Source organism: Oncorhynchus keta, chromosome 34, assembly GCF_023373465.1.
Source record: "Oncorhynchus keta strain PuntledgeMale-10-30-2019 chromosome 34, Oket_V2, whole genome shotgun sequence".
NCBI lineage: Eukaryota > Metazoa > Chordata > Actinopteri > Salmoniformes > Salmonidae > Oncorhynchus > Oncorhynchus keta.
Window position 1 is genome coordinate 43,353,574 of NC_068454.1, and position 18,803 is coordinate 43,372,376.

The 18,803-nt window shown below is 43.0% G+C and overlaps 1 protein-coding gene across 1 annotated transcript; it reads right to left on the reverse strand.

Moving 5' to 3' along the window:
* Positions 1-707: 707 nt before the first annotated feature.
* Positions 708-18,339, reverse strand: LOC118367180 (lactase/phlorizin hydrolase-like). Its single transcript, XM_035750306.1, has 17 exons — positions 17,709-18,339; positions 14,669-14,739; positions 14,438-14,521; positions 13,982-14,075; positions 13,115-13,199; positions 10,433-11,102; positions 9,673-10,324; positions 7,990-9,543; positions 6,907-7,175; positions 6,525-6,815; positions 6,162-6,360; positions 5,691-5,893; positions 5,301-5,407; positions 4,977-5,108; positions 4,519-4,742; positions 4,118-4,354; positions 708-1,140 (listed from the first exon to the last, which is right to left on the reverse strand). The coding sequence occupies exons 1-17, from the start codon at positions 18,310-18,312 to the stop codon at positions 929-931; spliced, it is 5,688 nt and encodes a 1,895-aa protein (XP_035606199.1). The 5' UTR covers positions 18,313-18,339; the 3' UTR covers positions 708-928.
* Positions 18,340-18,803: the final 464 nt, after the last annotated feature.

The window sequence follows — 18,803 nt, forward strand, 5'->3', positions numbered from 1 at the left end:
CAAGCCGCACTGCTTCTTAACACAGCGCGCATCCAACCCGGAAGCCAGCTGCACCAATGTGTCGGAGGAAACACCGTATACCTAGCAACCTGGTCAGCGTGCACTGCGCCCTGCCCACCACAGGAGTCGCTAGTGCGCGATGAGACAAACATATCCCTTGCCTGCCAAACCCTCCCTAACTCGGACAACACTAGCTCTGTCAGAGTGACCATCGGGTTCTTGGTCACTTCCCTGACCAAGGCCCTTCTCCCCCGATTGCTCAGTTTGTCTGGGCGGCCAGCTCTAGGAAGACTCTTGGTGGTTCCAAATGTCTTCTATTTAAGAATGATGGAGACCACTGTGTTCTTGGGAAACCTTCAATGCTGCAGAAATGTTTGGGTACCCTTCCCTAGATCTGTGCCTCGACACAATCCTGTCTGACCTTTAAATTATGGTTTAGCTGTTTAGTTGCTTGACTAATAAATATATTTTGTAGACATCAATGCCTACATTTTTTGCATTGCACCTTTATTGGTGTTGGGAGGGGGACCTGGGACTTTGTAGAATGTTACTGACTAAAATGCCTTATGATTGCGTTGATGAAATTGAGTATATACATTAAAGGAGGAACAACTGTATTATAAACACCCAATCTAATCTAAAGACCAGAGAATCTGATAAAACAGCGTCCTCTATTGGACGACTGATGATAATGACCATAGACTGGAAATGCTTCAAAAGTTAGTCCTTTATTTCTTAAAATAACAAGTGAAGGCAACGTTTGGTGCAGACACTAATGATTCATCAGATATATAAGCAACAACTAATTTTCCTATACCACAAATAGACAGGCACTTTTCAGGTTGAGTATTGACAGATTATTTTAAAAACAGAGACAATGAGACATTTATGTTGGATGGGGCAGAGCCTTCTCGCACTCTTTATGTGTTCAGAGTGTCTCCATCCTCACAGATTCCACAGAAGATCTATCTGACTTCCGGTACAGATAGGTTACAGCGATGACTGAGAGGACACCCGTAATGGAGAGAGCAAAGACGCTGTAGAGGGCTACCTCAGCTCTGCCCGATGACAGCTCCATACCGAGGAAGCTCACGTTCTCGACTGATAAGATAGGCGAGGTGGTGGAGGGTGCACTCGTTCCTGGGGTAAGAGAATAAATTCATTGAAATTAATCAGACAACATGTTCAGGTGTAAGGTGGTAAGATTGACAATCAAGAGCACTTCCCCATTCTGAACTTCCTTGTAAACAAAAAAAGGGCGTCATTACTTTTATGAAAACGCATCACAACACGACGAGAAAACATTTAAGGAGTCCTTTTGTTGCAAAACAAATACATGATTTACTGTCGCATACACGGGATAGGTGCTGTCAAATGTGTTGTTGTACAGGGTCAGCCATAGTAGTACAGCACCCCTGGAGCAAATTTAGAGTTAGGACAAAAATAAAAATAAAAATAAAAATGGTATATGTCACATGCGACAAATTCATCCCCTTTGGCATCTTTCCTATTTTGTTGCATTACAACCTGATTTTTATTTGGATTTCATTTAATGGACAGACACAAAATAGTCCACAGAGACCTGTCCTCTGGAGCGGGATAGATTTGGAGGTGGAGGGTCTGTCATGGTCTGGGGCGGTGTGTGACAACATCATCAGACTGAGCTTGTTGTCATTGCAGGCAATCTCAACGCTGTGCATTACAGGGAAAACCTCCCTCATGTGGTACCCTTCCTGCAGGCTCATCCAGACATGACCCTGCAGAGCATGACAACGCCACCAGCCATACTGCTTGTTTTGTGCATGATTTCCTGCAAGACAGGAATGTCAGTGTTCTGCCATGGTCAGCGAAGAGTCCGGATCTCAATCCCATTGAGCATGACTGGGACCTGTTGGATCGGAGGGTGAGGGCCATTCCCCCCAGAAATGTCTGGGAACTTGCAGGTGCCTTGGTGGAAGAGTGGAGAAACATCTCACAGCAAGAACAGGCAAATCTGGTGCAGTCCATGAGGAAGAGATGCACTGCAGTACTTAATGCAGCTGGTGGCCACACCAAATACCGACCGCTACTTTTGATTTTGACCCCCCCTTTGTTCAGGGACACATTATTCAATTTATGTTAGTCACATGTCTGTGGAACTTGTTCAGTTTATGTCTCAGTTGTTGAATCTTATTATGTCAATACAAATATTTACACATGAAAATAAACACAGTTGACAGTGAGAGGAGTTTACAATTACTAATCACTGGGAATAGGGGCCAGGTGTGCATAATGAAAGTTCCAGAGGGATCCGTGACAGTACTACACCAACAGCGCAACGACACCGGCCTCGAGGGTGATCACAAGAACGCAGTGCGGGTCGATCAGGACCCAATGCAGCTGCCGAAGTTACGTCATAGTCAGATGGACCAGTTTCCGCTGCCAAAGTTTTGGCGGCATCAAACGGACCAGTAGCGTTGGACGGACCGGTTGTGGCGGCGTCGGATGGGCCAGTTGCAGCTGCTGAAGTTGCGTTGTCGAACCATCCCACTGTGGCGACGTCGGACGTGCCAGTTGCAGCTGCCGAAGTTGCGGCGGATGGCCCAGTCGCAGAGTCGTCGGACGGGCCATTCCCGCTGTCTCCCTTAATGGTTGATTATTCTGTCACTTTGGTATGAATAATTCGGGAGACAGGCGCAGGAATGCATAATAGGGTTTTTTAATTTACCCAAATTACAGCGTGCCGTGTAAAGACACATGAACAAAGACCAAACAAACACTATACAAAAACACAGGGTTGAAACCCAAACAAAAGAGAGAGGAGTACCTTGAATAAATAACACACGCGCACAATGATTAACACACGTGACGAGATCCGTAATCATCTGCACAATCCACAATGGCACGAAAGCCAAAACACACAGCACAGGTACTCACATGCACCAATGGACATAGTAACAATAATTGACCGGACACTGGTAAACCAAGGGCACACTTATACAATTACTAATCACTGGGAATAGAGGCCAGGTGTGCGTAATGAAAGTTCCGGAGGGATACTTGACAAGATTGCTGTACACCAGCGCAACCAATCCAACTTGAAGGAGCTGGGGCAATTTTGCCTTGAAGAATGGGCAACAATCCCAGGGGCTAGATGTGCCAAGCTTATAGAGACGTACCCCAAGAGACTTGCAGCTTTAATTGCTGCAAAAGGTGGCTCTACAAAGTATTGACTTTTGGGGGGTGAATAGTTATGCAAGCTCAAGTTTTCTGTTTTTTTGTCTTATTTCTTGTTTGTTTCACAATAAAAAATGTTTTGCATCTTCAAAGTGGTAGGCATGTTGTGTAAATCAAATGATACAACGCCACCAAAAATCTATTTTAATTCCAAGTCGTAAGGCAACAAAATAGGAAAAATGCCAAGGGGGTTGAATACCTCCGCAAGCCACTGTTTATCTATTAATCTCGGGACTACTTTCTCTATGGGAATAGAGTAGTAAATACTTCAAGTTTTCTGACACACAAAAAAAAGATGCCAGATATGAACATAAAACATATGTCACGCCCTGATCTGTTTCACCTGTTCCTGTGATTGTCTCCGCCCCCTCCAGGTGTGGCTTATTTTCCCCAGTGTATTTATTCCTGTGTTTCCGGTCTCTCTGTGCCAGTTCGTCTTGTATGTTTAGTCAAGTCAACCAGCGTGTTTTTCCCGTACTCCTTTTTGCTATTTTTCTTTTTCTAGTCCACCTGGTTTTGACCCATGCCTGTTTCTGGACTCTGTACATGCCTGCCTGACCACTCTGCCTGCCTTGACCACGAGCCTGTCTGCCACTCTGTACCTCTCCTTGTGCTTTGATAACATAATGGCATCCTTTTGTTTTGTTTACAATGACCACTGCACTTAAGCAGTGCAAAGTTCAAAATGGGTAAACTCCTCTTTAAAAAAAAACTTTTAAGGAGTTTATAAAAACCCTTCTAATCACTTTCTGTCTTTTTTAATATTGTGTGATAACTATTATGGTTCGCAGGTATGGTGTGTGTGTAAAACATACAGAATTAAAAATGTGCTTTTTCCAACTGAAATGCACTGTGTGCAACAGTGTTGCATCCACTGAGATAGACAATGTTGTCACTCTACCTTCGGGCTCGGGATTCAAACACTCGTGAGGCCCCAGAGTGGGGTCAGGGAATCCATTGCAGGTGATGATGGTGGCATAGCGGGCAACAGAGTTCTTGGCTACTCGTGTAAGTTTGGAGTCAGAACGGTTCACATAGAACAGGCCGAATCTCTCTGCGAAGCCAGTGGCCCACTCTAGATTGTCCATCAGAGACCAGGCTGTGTAGCCTCGAATATCCACCCCATCCAGCAAATATGCTAAAAAGAGAGGAGAAAACCCAAATTTGGCTCTATAAAGGTTCACAGAACATTTCATTGGGTTGTGGGAATGTTTTCCAAAACATTAAAGATGGTGTTTGACTTGTAAATTATATTTCATACTGTCAATATATAAATAGTGAATTGATATTGTGGCATATTACCTTTGAGGACCTGATTGATGTAATTCTCATAGTAGTGAATCCTGTGGACATCGTTCAGATCCACTGGCCCTCGCGCCGAGATCCCATTCTCTGTGATGATGATGGGTGGGTCGCCGTACTCCTCCTTGATGAAGTTGAGGATCTTGCGGAATCCAAATGGGGAAACCTTCAGCCAGCCAGAGCCAGAGTCCAGCCAGGTGCGATCAGCAATCGTTCCAGCGCCCCTAATACACACAGTAAAATGACAGAATATTTCATTGAACTAAATATGGGTTTGGAAATGGAACAGGACTTCAATTTGAAACAAGGACGTACAGAAGAACTACAATAGATTCATAAACGATGCATAGCCCTTACAGGTTGACTTCATGTAGTTATATACACATCTCCAGTTGTTGATTTAACCATGAATACATATTTTCAGTCATGTCCTGTATAGTGTGTGGCTGATTTCTCACCTGTCTGCATCGTAGTGCTGTAGGTTCCCATACTCAACAGGGAATGCCAGAACAGTTGTGTAGTGGTTGAACCCAAAGTAATCATATGTACCTTTGACCCTCTGGATCTCTGCAGGGGAAAACTCAGGAAGCCTGTAAAAAAAAGAAGTTCATAGCCAGTTGACCATACGTGTATCATATAACCAGTTCAGAGCATTTTATCTGTGAATCACTAATTATTTATTTTATATTTAGGGTTTGAGTCATATAATTTCCTCAGAATGAATGCAAATTCTTCGATGGCTTTTAAAAAAAATTAGCGCTACTAATAAACATTTATCTTGCCGTGATTTAGATAGGCCTGCTGCTAGGCTCCTCTCTCGAATGATTGTCTTCATTGTATCACTGTAGTCTCCATTGAATATAGGGTGAGCAAACCAGCCGATATAGAACTGCAACAGGAGAAAGGAACCAATAGTGTTACTGAATAAGAACATTGGGGCTTTAAAGCTGGGAAACGACAGAAAAATAATGTGGTCACTCTTCATGTAACTCTTTATTTAGTATGTTTGTTTGTACCATTATTGAAGCCTTTTGTGCCAAATATGCTAAATGTGGTACATGCTGTACAGGAACTCTACATACATGATTATGTTTTACACAGGATACTACAGTTTCACTGATGTAGTGGAGAGAACTTTGATGACTGATGCAATGTGAGGCATTAGACTGTACCTGAACAACGCGTCGTGCAGCTGCTACGTCCTCCTGCTTGTAGGGGTTCCGTGGCTCTGACCAGTCTGAGTTGATGGTGATGGAGATAATGCCTCCCTGCTTGGTGCGGTAGTTATCGTTGTACAGGTGCCAGGCTTCGGCATGGGCTTTGATGAGGTTGTGGCCCACTATGTAGGGCAGTGTGCCAGGTCTGAAGCTGATGCCTGGCCATAGAAGGATTATTGTTTTAACTGCATCCTGAAGACACTTAAATAAATACGATCTCTTTCTACAGTTCTTTTAAGAGATCTAAATGATTATTTTTTTAGCTTTAGAATCTCTTTTTAAAGCTGTTGTGTTTCGAAGCTTTTTAGCATATCAACGATACGATTGTTTCCTGTTACTACAGACACACGCTGAAAACAGTCAACAATTGTTCGGCAAATACAAGCCAAATGCGTATTTGTTTAGTCTGAATTAAAGAGGTAGTACCTGGGGCAGCAGCTCCATAGCCGTGGCCAATATTGGCAATATTGTAAGGCTCATTGATGGTGATCCAAAACTTCACTTTGTCTCCAAGGTGAGTGAAGATAAAATCAGCATATTCTCTGAATCGTTCAATGATGCTGTCGTTCTCCCAGCCCCCCACATCCTGCAGAGCCTGAGGGAGGTCCCAGTGGTAGAGGGTAATCTGGAGAGAGGAACATTCATGAAGAGAGGAAACAATTATTTACCTCAGGGGGTTTAATGTGTCAATTCAGGTTTTTCAAAGTGCATGTGTAATTAACTCCCTTTGATATAGTAAATGACATATTATCCCAGTCATGAGCATGTCTTCATGGCCACCAAACTCACATGAGGCTGTATGTTGGCAATGAGAAGTGCGTCAACCAGTCTACGGTAGTAGTTGAGGCCAGCCTCGTTGATGTTTTTGGTGGTGCCATCGGGGAGCACCCTGGACCAGGATATAGAGAAGCGGTAGTGGGTCACCTTCAGCCTCCTCAGCATAGCCACATCCTCCTCCACCTTATGATAACTATCACAGGCAATATCTCCTGTGTCATCATTGGACACTCTAAGAGGAGTGTGGGCAAACTTATCCCAGATACTGAGGCCCTTTCCATCTGCTCTCCAGCCCCCCTCAATCTGGACAAGAGATATAAAATGACACGGTAAACATATCGTGGTGCTTTTATTGGCACTTCACTTTTCAGAATTGTTTTCAGTGAGCAGTCACCTGGTAAGATGCTGTCGCTGTGCTCCAGATGAAATCTTTACGGAAGTTTCCATAAACGGGTGTACCATCCTCCGATTGAGGGAAACCGTTGTCCCTCACGACTTGATAGTAGTAGTGGGCTGAACGTTTGGGCGTCCTGGGTCGGCTTGGGTGAGTAAAGTCCACATGGTGGAGACCCAAGCCCACTGTGTACCCATTGAGCCACTCAAAAGAGTCCATAAGAGACGAGACACTGTAACCCCTCACCTTCACACCATCCAGGTCATGGGCTAATGGGACAAGAGAGAAGATTTACTTTTGGAAGATTACCTTTTTTTTAACTTTTTTTTTTTACAGAAAATGTCGGAGATCCCTAGCGAAGTAAGTTGCATTTGCTTGCCCCTTGGTGTTCTGCTCAGTCTGTACTATATCGTCAATGCAATTAGAAGGCATTATAGTCAGTGACATAGTACAACGTCCCCGTCCCCCCCAAACTCCCACCACCTCTTGAAGGTGAAATGAGCAACTTGTAGGGAAATTGTTAATGGGATTTATCTGTTAATTGAATGATTAGAATATTCCACCCTGAAACCATATAATTGTATGGAATTGATTAGATTGTATAACATTATAATCAATACATGTGTAGATCTAGTCAGAATTAGGGTAAAACAACATAGCTAATGTTTATGTCTTTATGGTATTTCAAACACAGACAAGATTTTTGAGCAAAATTCGGTGCCGACCTGACTAGAGATTTGGGAAAGGACAGGGAGTACATCTCAAGGTCCCAAGGTCTCCCTAATCTTTGTCGGCTGGGTTGTGGGACAGTATGTGCGTAGGATACATACTGTTGTGTGTGTGTACGTATGTGCGTAGGCTGTTTGTGTGTGAAAGTATGTGCGTAAGAAGCCAGTATAAATATGAATGGTTTTGTACAAAAGACCAGCGCTCTCGTGAATAAACCTTTTTGACTATTTTAGCTGGGCCTCCGTCAATCCGTATCTTACAAATCCTGATGAGCAGACTGAGTAGTTCAATTGAATTGGTTTATGAACATTGAGAACACAATTCTCTTAACGGAAATATATCATTAGATCTTACCTTTCAAAGCCTCGTCAATGTAGGTTTTGTAGTAGAATATTCTGTCAGTGTCATCCACTGTGGTCTTTGGAGCCGTTGGAACTCCATTCTCTGTGACATAAATCTCTGGATCTCCGTACTCCTCCTTGATCCAGTTGAGGAGTCTCCGTAAGCCCCATGCTACAGCCCTCTGCCCTTTGATGGCAGTTGTGGGGGAATCACCCTCCTCCTCCTCTCCAACGTCCTGGTCGTTATAATAGGACTGAGGACTAAGCCTGGCAGTTACTTGACGTATCACCTTAGTGGTATAAGCATTTAGACAGAAGACATCAGCAGTACCTCTGATGTAGGCCTTATCGTCATCGGTGAACGTGGGGAGCCTGGAACCTGGCAGGCCTTGGAGCTCACTCTTGTTGCCCACCTGCCACTTCATGGCGTCGGGGTAATCACCAGTTTTGAAGATTGGGTGAGCGAACCAGCCAAGCTGAAACTGCAGGGCACGGTCTGCAGCCATGACTTCCCGGGGGTTGTTGACATCTTTGGGCTCAGCCCAGTCTGCGTTGAGGGCGATGGAGACCAGACCGCCTTGGGATTTGCGGTATTTCTTGTCATAGGTGTGGTACACCGTGGCATGTGCCTTTAGAAGGTTATGAGCGACTCTATATGGTGCATCCCCAGGCTTCCTGACATTTGGTGGGATCTGCCCCAGACCGTATCCTGACCAGGCAATTGTATAGGGTTGGTTGAAGGTCAACCAAAACTTTACCTGCTCCCCAAAGGTGGAAAAGCAGAAGTCACAGAAGTCGTTAAAGATCTCAACCATCTGGATGTTGTCCCAGCCATCAAGGTCCTGCAGGGCCTGAGGGAGGTCCCAGTGGTAGAGTGTCACCATGGGGGTTATGTTATAAGCTAGTAGGCCGTTAATGAGCCTGTTGTAGTAGTTAACACCCATCTGGTTCAAGGAACTGCGCCGACCATCGGGAAAGATCCTGGACCAGGACAGGGAGAATCGGTAGGTCTTAACCCTTAGGGCCCTTATCATGTACAGGTCTTCCTCTAGTCGGTGGTAACTGTCACAGGCTATGTCACCATTGGCATCTTCGGTAGTACTGCCAGGCTTGTGGGTGAAGGTATCCCATACACTTGCACCCTTTCCGTCAACATTCCAGCCACCTTCTATTTGATAGGCTGAGGACGTCACTCCCCATTGGAAGCCCTTTGGAAAGGTGCCGTAGTGGTAGAGCTTCCTCTGGAAATTGGACTGACTGGAGAACTTCTCCCAGACAACCTTGGATCTGGAGGGAACCTCGGACGGGGGCAGAGTGGGTTGCCGCACAACGGTTTGAAACTTTGGTTCTTGTTGTGGACTTCTTTCTCTTGTATCAGAAAACCCATTTCTCTTGATAATATCAGAGTAGAAATAGGCTGACTGCTTTGGGGTTCTGGGCCTGTTAGGGTCTTCAAAGTTGACATAGTGCAAACCAAACCTTTGGCTGTAGCCCTTTGGCCCCTCGAACCCATCCATCAGTGACTGCACAGTGAAACGCTGCACGTCCACTCCATCCAGATGAATTGCTGTTGAAAGTCAACCAAAATCATCCTGGTAAACAATACTTATAAACAATCATTCTTACAAACAGTCTCAATACATTCCTTCTGTACAGGGCTAGGTGACCCCTGGTCTAACACATTCCAGAGATTTACCTTTCAGTGCTTCGTTGATGTAGCCCTTTAAGTACTCTGTACGCTCCGTGTCATTGATAGTGTCCCCGCTGTACCCCGTGGGTATCCCATTTCCAGTTATGTAGATGGGCACCTTAGTGACATTCAGATACTCTGCAGAAACATAGTTGAGCAGTCTACGGAGGCCCCAGGGTGCAGAGTGTATCGAGTCAGACTCCGTAGAAGGCCAGGCATGGTCCACATAAGCTTTGAAGTCTCCCACCCCCTCTGGTCCAGGCACACAGCCACCATCACTGGCATTGACCAGGCGAGAGGTGTAGTGGTTGAGCCCCAGGAAATCTGCCGTTCCGCGAATTCGCTTACTCTCTGCTGCAGTGAAGAACGGGAGTATGGCAGGCACAGAGAGGGAACAATCCCGCCTTTTCTGCTCAATCTGAGACTTTAGCAAGGGTGGATAGTCCCCATCCACAAAAATGGGATGGGCGAACCATCCCAGCATGAACTGCAGGTAGCGATCTGCAGCCACTACATCTTCAGGCTTGGAAGAGGAGCTTGGAGGCTCAGCCCAGTTGGAGTCCAAGGCAATGCCTACTTTGCCTCCCTGGTCCTTCCGGTACTTGTCGTTGTAAACATGCCATGCTTCAGCGTGGGACTTGAGCATGTTGTGAGTCACCTTTTTTGGGGGGGCACACATAGGATCAAAATCATCAAAGAAATAATAATTACAATTCACAAAGTCAACAAAGGGCTATAGGGAAAATAGTGATGCTAGTTCTCTCACCTGGTAGGAAGCAACCACATAGTTCTTTATTCCAGGGGGATGCTGACCGGTACCGTACCCAGCATGGCTAATCACCCAGGGGCTACTGAAAGTGTTCCAGGTCCTAACCCTATCTCCAAACCTGAAGAAGCAGAAGTTGGCATAGTCTTTAAAGGCTTCTGCAATGGAAACATTGGTCCAGCCTCCATAGTCCTGGAGTGCCTGGGGAAGATCCCAGTGGTGCAGGGTCACAGCAGGTTCTATACCCGCCTCTATCAGCGCGTTGATCATGCTGTCATAGTAAAGCACACCTTTCTCAGAGTGGCTCCCCATGTGGCCAGAGGGGAAAATGCGGGCCCAGGAGATAGAGAACTGGTAGGTTTTGACAAGTAGACCTCTCAGGAGATAGACGTCATAGTCAACTTTATGGTAACTGTCACAAGCCAGGTCTGCAGTCTGATTCTCAAAGGCTTGGTGCTCATGGCCAAAGCGGTCCCAAATAGTCTCACCCTTCCCATGCTCAGACCAGCCACCCTCGACTTTAAAGGACTCGCTGGAAGTGGCCCACTGGAAGCCATCAGGAAAAGACTCATTCAGGAAGATGTCCCGCTCGGAAATGGTCTGAGTTCCAAACTTATCCCACACTCTCTGGTAGTTTACTGACAGTGCATCCCCAGTGTGTTCTGAAAGACTAGCCGAGCAAGAGAGGTGAAGGGCAACATTAAATACAGTGCCGTTAAGAAAGTATTCACACCCCTTGACTTTTTCCACATTTTGTTTTGTTACAAAGTGGGATTAAAATGGATTTGCCATTTTTTTGTCAACAATCTACACAAAATACTCTTATGTCAAAGTGGTAAATAAAATACGAATATATCTTGATTAGATAAGTATTCAACCCCCTGAGTCAATACATGTTAGAATCGCCTTTGGCAGCAATTACAGTTGTGAGTCTTTCTGGGTAACTCTATAAGAGTTGGATTGTACAATATTTGCCCATTTATTCTTTAAAACATTCTTCAAGCTCTGTCAAGTTGGTTGTTGATCGTTACAAGACAGCTATTTTCAAGTCTTGCCATAGATTCTCAAGCGAATTTAAGTCAAATACATAACTTGGCCACTCTAACATTCAATGTCATCTTGGTAAGCAACTCCAGTGTATATTTGACCTTGTGTTTAAGGTAATTGTCCTGCTGAAAGGTGAATTTGTCTCCCAGTGTCTGTTGGAAAAGAGACTGAACCAAGTTTTCCTCTAGGATTTTGCCTGTGCTTAGCTCAAACTCCTTAAGTCCTTGCCAATGACAAGCATACCCATAACATGATATACAGCCACCACCATGCTTGAAGATTTGCCCAAAATATAACGTTTTGTATTCATGACCAAAAATGACTTTCTTTGCCACATTTTTTGCAGTATTACTTTAGTGCCTTATTGAAAACAGGATGCATGCTGTGGAATATTTTATATTCTGTATAGGCTTCCTTCAATTTGCTCTCTCCCTTTTGTTAATATTGTGGAGTAACTCCTGTGTTGTTGATCCATTCTCTGTCATTCTGCCCCTGAGCAAGACATTTAACACACTGTTCCACGGGTGCCAAAAACGTGGATGTCGATTACGGCAGCCCCCCACACCTCTCTGATTCAGAGGGTTTGGGTTATTTGCAGAAGAAACATTTCAGTTGAAAGCATTCAGTTGTACAACTAGGTATCCCCTTTCCCTTTCCTTTTATCACAGCCATTAAACTCTGTAACTGTTTTAAAATCACCATTGGCCTCGTGGTGAAATCCCTGAGCGGGTTCCTTCCTCTTCGGCAACTGAGGTAGGAAGGGCGCCTGTATCTTTGTAGTGACTGGGTGTATTGATACACCATTCAAAGTGTAATTCCACCAATAGGTGCCCTTCTTTGCTAACCATTTGAAAAAAAAAACACAAAAAAAGTGTGTCCTCTCCGGACAGCTTTAAAAATAAATTTAAAATATGTTTGATGTCTTCTGTGCCCATATGAATAACCCCTACATTGCCATACTGCTTTTGATCTTGTCTAGCCATCTTGTCTCAAGAGGACCACAATGGAAATAAGTCCCAGACTTTATTGTGTGTTATCCTCAATGATTTTATTAATGTGCATGTATGGCTTTTAAGTTTTATGTGTTCTTGTTTTTTTAAATGGTCAAATTAATAAACTAAACTAAGGGACCTTACAGATAATTGTATGTGTGGGGTTCGGAGATGGGTTACTCATTTAAAAATCATATTAACCAATATTTTTGCACACAGAGTGATTCCGTGCTATTTATTATGTGACTTAAGCACATTTTTACTCCTGAACGTAACTTGCCATAATTAAAGGGTTGAATGCTTATTGAGTCAAGCCATTTAAACGATTCATGTTTTATTAATTTGTAAGCATTTCCACTTTGACATTATGGGGTATTGTGTGTAGATCAGTGACACAAAATCTCAATTTAATACATTTTACATTCCGGGTGTAACACAACAAAATGTGGAAAAAGTCAAGGGGTGTGAATACTTTCTGAAGGCACTGTAGATACTGTACATACAGAGGTATGAATTCACACTAAAATACAAAAAAGACAAAAGGTTCATTCAGACTTTTTATATTCCATTATGCTAATAGTAGACTATTTGATCTATGACTACATTTCCAAATAGTGCATGTAAACAACAAGTGGATTTGTACCTATTCAGAGTGTCCACCAAATCCATCTCCTCAAACAAGTCAACCATGTCACATCCCAGAATTTGCAGGTCCCCATTTCGCAGAACTGTAATGATTTTAGACCACACACAGGGGGTTGTTCTTCAAATTCCTCAAAAAATGATTTGATATGAACATCGGGTTACATTCTATATGATCTATATTTGCAAAATCCATAAAGGATATATTAATTATAAAGGGTATGCTCACAGTTTTTAAGTGAGATGGTAATTGAGACAGCTAGACTGGAGGTGGAGGGTTTGAACACTGTATAGCTTCAAACATTAAACTGAACTGTAATTTGATCTCATCTATGGTCAATTCTTGCATGCATAGTAGTTACATTTAGTAGTTACATTTCTCCAGTCATATACCTGAGCTGTTTACCAAAAAAGAGGTGGGATAACCACTGTGTTGTTGTTCCAATTCCAGATTGCCCTTTAACTAGCAAGCACTTTGCAGCGTACTCCGGACCATGATAACAACAAGTCAGAATTTCATAATGCCTTTACAATCAAATTGGACTATGACATTTTATATTGGATAACATCTTTGTGGAGATAACATCAATAAAATGATGGTCTCTGGCACTGTAACTACTACAAATCACTCTCTTGATTTGAATCCAACATCTGGTTTTTTAGATGTCATCACCAACACGTTTATTTGACAGTGTAGAGATGTCTATAATGTGACACTCGACTTGAGTATGGGTGAACTGTCTTTAAGCAAATGCAATTTTAAACATTGTACTGAGGTTGAATGGTATGATCATACAAGACACCAGTGATTCATCTGATGGTCTACAAAGCATGCGTGTGTACATTTATGCAGCTTCATATGATTTACCTTGCAGGATGTTACCGAGTGGCTGGAATTGACTGAAGGAACAGCCTTTGATATTCATCTTGTAAATCACAATGGGTATCTGCCCATTGGCTTTCTAAAACATGACAAAGGGATCGTCATTCAGGGGCTGGCTTTTATGAGACAATTATGAGTTGCAGATGAATGGTTGTGTGTTTTCATCTAAATGAGAGAAATCATATTAGGACATTCTGTATTCAGCCTCTTCAACCTTCAAACTGTATATACAAAATCTCACATTATTCACAGTTTTCCATTTTGGGGTAAAACATTATGAGTTTCACACACAAGGTTTACAGTAACTTACAAGGATATTGGCAATTAGACATTTAATAATTGATGGTAAGATAAGACAGTAATAAAATACACTTTCATGTGGAGGCTCTTTTCTTCCTTTCATTAAGACACACTTTATCAGAGAATGGAAGAGTAAACTACCTGTAATCTTCTCAGCTCCTCTGCCAGGTTTGATTTAGAGGTGCAGTTGTACTCAATTTGCACTGACAGGAAATCTAGGGACTCCTGAATGGGAAATATGTTATCACCATCACAGCAATACGCTGGGTGCCTTGGGAAAAGTATAAACCCTGTGCAGGTTTCACATTTGCTTTGGAGTCTGACATTGTGACACATTCAATTGTCCAAATGTCAAAGGTACTGTACCCATACCTTAATGGCAGCCTCGCTTTGGTAAAGGATGGAAACATCACTGGCCCTTACGCCAATCGACACATGGCCGCCTGAGAGGAGAGCACAGAATAGAGGGCTGATGTGTTATAAAAACAGTGACAATGTTAGCAATCCAGTTCCATGGGAGGACCATCCTCCTCAGTGAAATTTTATAAAAAATTAAAACAGTGAAATATTTAAAAAGGTATGTTAATTATATAACAATGATTAAAATACACTGTTTTGCAATGAAGGTTTACAGTAATTTCAACAACACTGTCCGGGGTAGCACCATGGTTTAGCCGGAGGACAGCTATCTTCCGTCCTCTGGCTACATTGACCTTTCATAGACATACATGGTAATTATGACCACCTCCGGAGGACGTCCTCCAACCAATCAAAACTTTTGCAGTATGAACTGACATGTTCTCCATCCAATCATAGAATTAGGATCAGAGAATTAACCTTGTGAGTTGTATTGGAATTGTGCCACAGAGCATTATGGGGACTCTATATGTTGAGAAGTTTGGTGACATTGTTGGAGAGGTTAAGAGTAAAATGTAATAGTTGAGCTTTTAAAAATATATATTACTCAATTCAAAATATTTTTTTTCAATTTACAGGAGACGGAGGAAGTATATTATATATTGATTTCTTGGTTTTAGGACTTTATTTTGTGTCCAGTTAGTGAAATGTATTTAAATTTGCCTTTCTAACTTCAGTAGCTAGCTCGCTACCAGCGCGAGGTTTCTCCGCCAGAATGGTAGAATGGCCAACGCTGCCGACAATATTGTTGCCTTTTTGTTGAAGAACCCCTTTCATTCTCTGGGGTACACGGTGCAAATTAAAAGTGAGGGTCGACCTCTGCCTGAGATCAGTTTCATGAAGAAGGATGAAAAGGTGGGGGCGTTCAATACCAACTGGTATCAAAAGTATATTTGGTTAACAAGGAGTCTTTCACCAAGCCAGCTGTATTCCTGGCCTGGTCTGCTTTTTGGAAAGTCTGAGCCTTCGCCTAGGCGATAGATGGGTACAGTGACCTGAAGAACATCGATCGTTCAGCAGGCAGCATATAAATGCCCACATCAGATTCAAGCTTCTGGGAAAAAGCTGGATCGATCATGATGAAGGTCTGCGTATTCAACGAGAAAGTTAGAAGAAACAGGGATGTTCTCAAGCGGCTTAAACACCGCTGTGTTTTTGGGCATGCAATCATTTGCTTTTAGAGGACACTACGAGAGGGAATGTCCTGCCGACAAGGGACTTTACTTGCTGAATTTATAGAACATTCGACTGTCTTCTCTGGGATGTCGAAATCAATTTCTGAATGATTTGATAGCTCCCATCGCATCACCCATTAACAGGGATTAAAGAGAGAGGTTGACTCGGCGTATGTTTTTGCGTGCGGCTTTCCACTTTCCTCCGGAATTTATTTAGCAAAGATGATAACACAATCACTCCGGACAGACAAAAGCAAAAACTCATGATTTAATGATGCAGCACCCTAGGCTACACCTAAACATTAGAGATCTGACATGCTGTATGGGATGAAAACAATACATTTTTTCAGTCTGATTAACCGTACGCTACTAATAAGAGCAGATGCATACAGCCTATGTGCGCTGTCCATTTGGTCAGGGTAACTAATTTGATAACGTTATGTATTTATAGTCCATTTGTGTGTCAGGCGAAAACGTGAATGTGATCACATTTGGTTTATATTCAAAATTGGGCTGCATATACGTTTTCAATCCAAAAGTAACTGGAATGAAGCATTCAACATAATAGTGACGACAGATTTGAGTACATTTTTTACAAGGCCTAAAGTTGCATAGAACTGCATGATGCAAACATGCATAAAGCAAGCTCAGCCCTGTGAGTTCTATTGTCTACCAGTTGTTGACTCTGTGTCTGGGTAGAGGAAATTCCCTTCCTAATCTAGTCTAAATATAATTAATATGAACAAGTATAAGGTTGCTGCAGTTTGACAGGGTTTTCACCCTCAAGTCATGCCTCATACCCTCTTTCAATCACTGTGATCCCTTCCAAACACTGTAAGTAGCCCTCTCAATCCCCATACTATTGTACTATACATGTCTTTATGAAATGCTTTAGGTTAAAATAATTACTCAGACTATTTTTGAAACACATTTAGACATCTCTGTGCATTCAGTGCTTATGAGAGAGAGAGAGAGAGAGAGACCGTGCAGTGTTTCACTTTTCCCCAGATCCTAACCTTTGCTATCTAACGGCATTCACAACACTTGGCCAGAAATAATCTCTCCTGATAAGGAAAACAATATACATGCAAACATGAATGATAGTACTAGAAAAGTCAAGGATGGGACATAATTGAGGCACAGTCACTGACCTCTTTCACATCCGGTTGACCGATATTTTGTGAAACAATTTTTAAAAAATCTGTCTAAACCTAACGCCGCTTTGCTAGGAAAACTTGCTAGGAAAACTACACCTTGTAGCACTAAAGATCTTCATAAAAACCCACATACTATAGGAGTATTTATTGCGGACGACAGGTGCAACACATCACTACATTCTTTACCAGAAAGTAGGCTGGCCCTCTTTTATTCATAAAGCTCTTTAAAAAAATAAAAACTCCCACTGTACCCAACAGCGTTAATAACCTTTTTAGATTTAGGAGTTGCTGTCTAAGGGATGGCTAACTCTGGAAATCCATTCGGTCTCCTCAGTTAGGTAATTCAGCTTTTAGTTTCTTTACACCCAATTGTGCCATAAATCTACAGAGTTTAGTACAACTGGATGTACTAGTGCCTCTCGGGCAGTTCAAAATGTTGATTGTGGACCTCTTTGCTGAGGAACGTGATTGTTTTTCTTAACTGTGTTTGTGATTTTGTGTCTGTATGTGATTGTATTTTGTCAATTGTGTGCATGCAGGGCTCCCTTGCAATTGGACTTAAAAAAAAAAAATAAAGGTAAATTAATTGTTACCTCTGTAAACTGTTCCCCAAAACCCTGTGAATAATGTACATCTTCTACCACATGCTAATTAAGGCTTTACCTTGTCCAGGAAACAGGTGATGGTAGAGGTGGTAAACGTTGGCGTGGGCATGGAGAGCATGTTTTAGCTGCAGATTCACCTCATCCCTCAGCTCTTCGATGTGGCTCAGTGTCACCCAAGAGTGTGCCAGTTCTCCATACTCCAGAAAAACAAATTCAGCATATTGCTGAAATACATCTGGCAGCTCTGCGCTTTCCCAGCCCCCATACCTGGATCTCAGGGCCTCTGGTAAAGCAGAGCGATGCAAGACAACAAGTGGTTCGAGTCCTACTTCCACTAGCTGTTCCAGGAAGTTCCGGTAGCAAGACAATGCAGGCTGACTGGGCTGGCTGGGGTCACCTGTGGGCAAAAGTTGAGCCCAGGACAGGGGAACTTTGAAGTGAGTTACTCCCAGACTCTGGAGATACTGGAAGTAGGCCCTGGAGCCCAAGGGAAGGAGATGACTGCAGTCAAAGTCATCAATGGGTTTGGTGCTCAAGTCCATCCTCAAGTGGTTGGTGAGAGGGCCTGCTAGAAGCATAAAGTCCTGTGGGTCATCTTCCTGACACAAACAGCCATAGAGGCACATCAGGTACAGATAGAGAACCCGCACCAGGTTCTTCATCTTGGTGGCGGAAGGTGAACTGCACAGTAAGCCTTTTATAGCAATGCCGTTTACTGTATTGAACTCTTGTATCGTTTATGTAATCATGCTAGATAACGCATGTCAGTTATATTGCAGTTGTGTTTATAACTTCTGAGGCTTTGGCTCAATTGCAAAAAAATATTTGTTTCCTCCCCTTCATCTGCACTATTTGGACAGTACTTGACAGATATACTGGAAGCTCAGACAATCTGGATCAAACCCTCATAAGGTGTAATTTGCCAACATCCCCGAAACGTTTGCTTCATTCATGCGACCGACCAATACTGGTTCATGCATGTGACAGACCAATACCTCACGAGGCTTCTTCTCTAAGCTGAAACCTTGAAACGGATATCCATTTCTCAAAACCAGGTTCTGGCCGTACTGCCAAATACTGGTGATTCATTCAGTCGCTTGCATGAACACAGAAATGTGTTAAAGGAAAAGCACAAACAACACAATTTTCCATC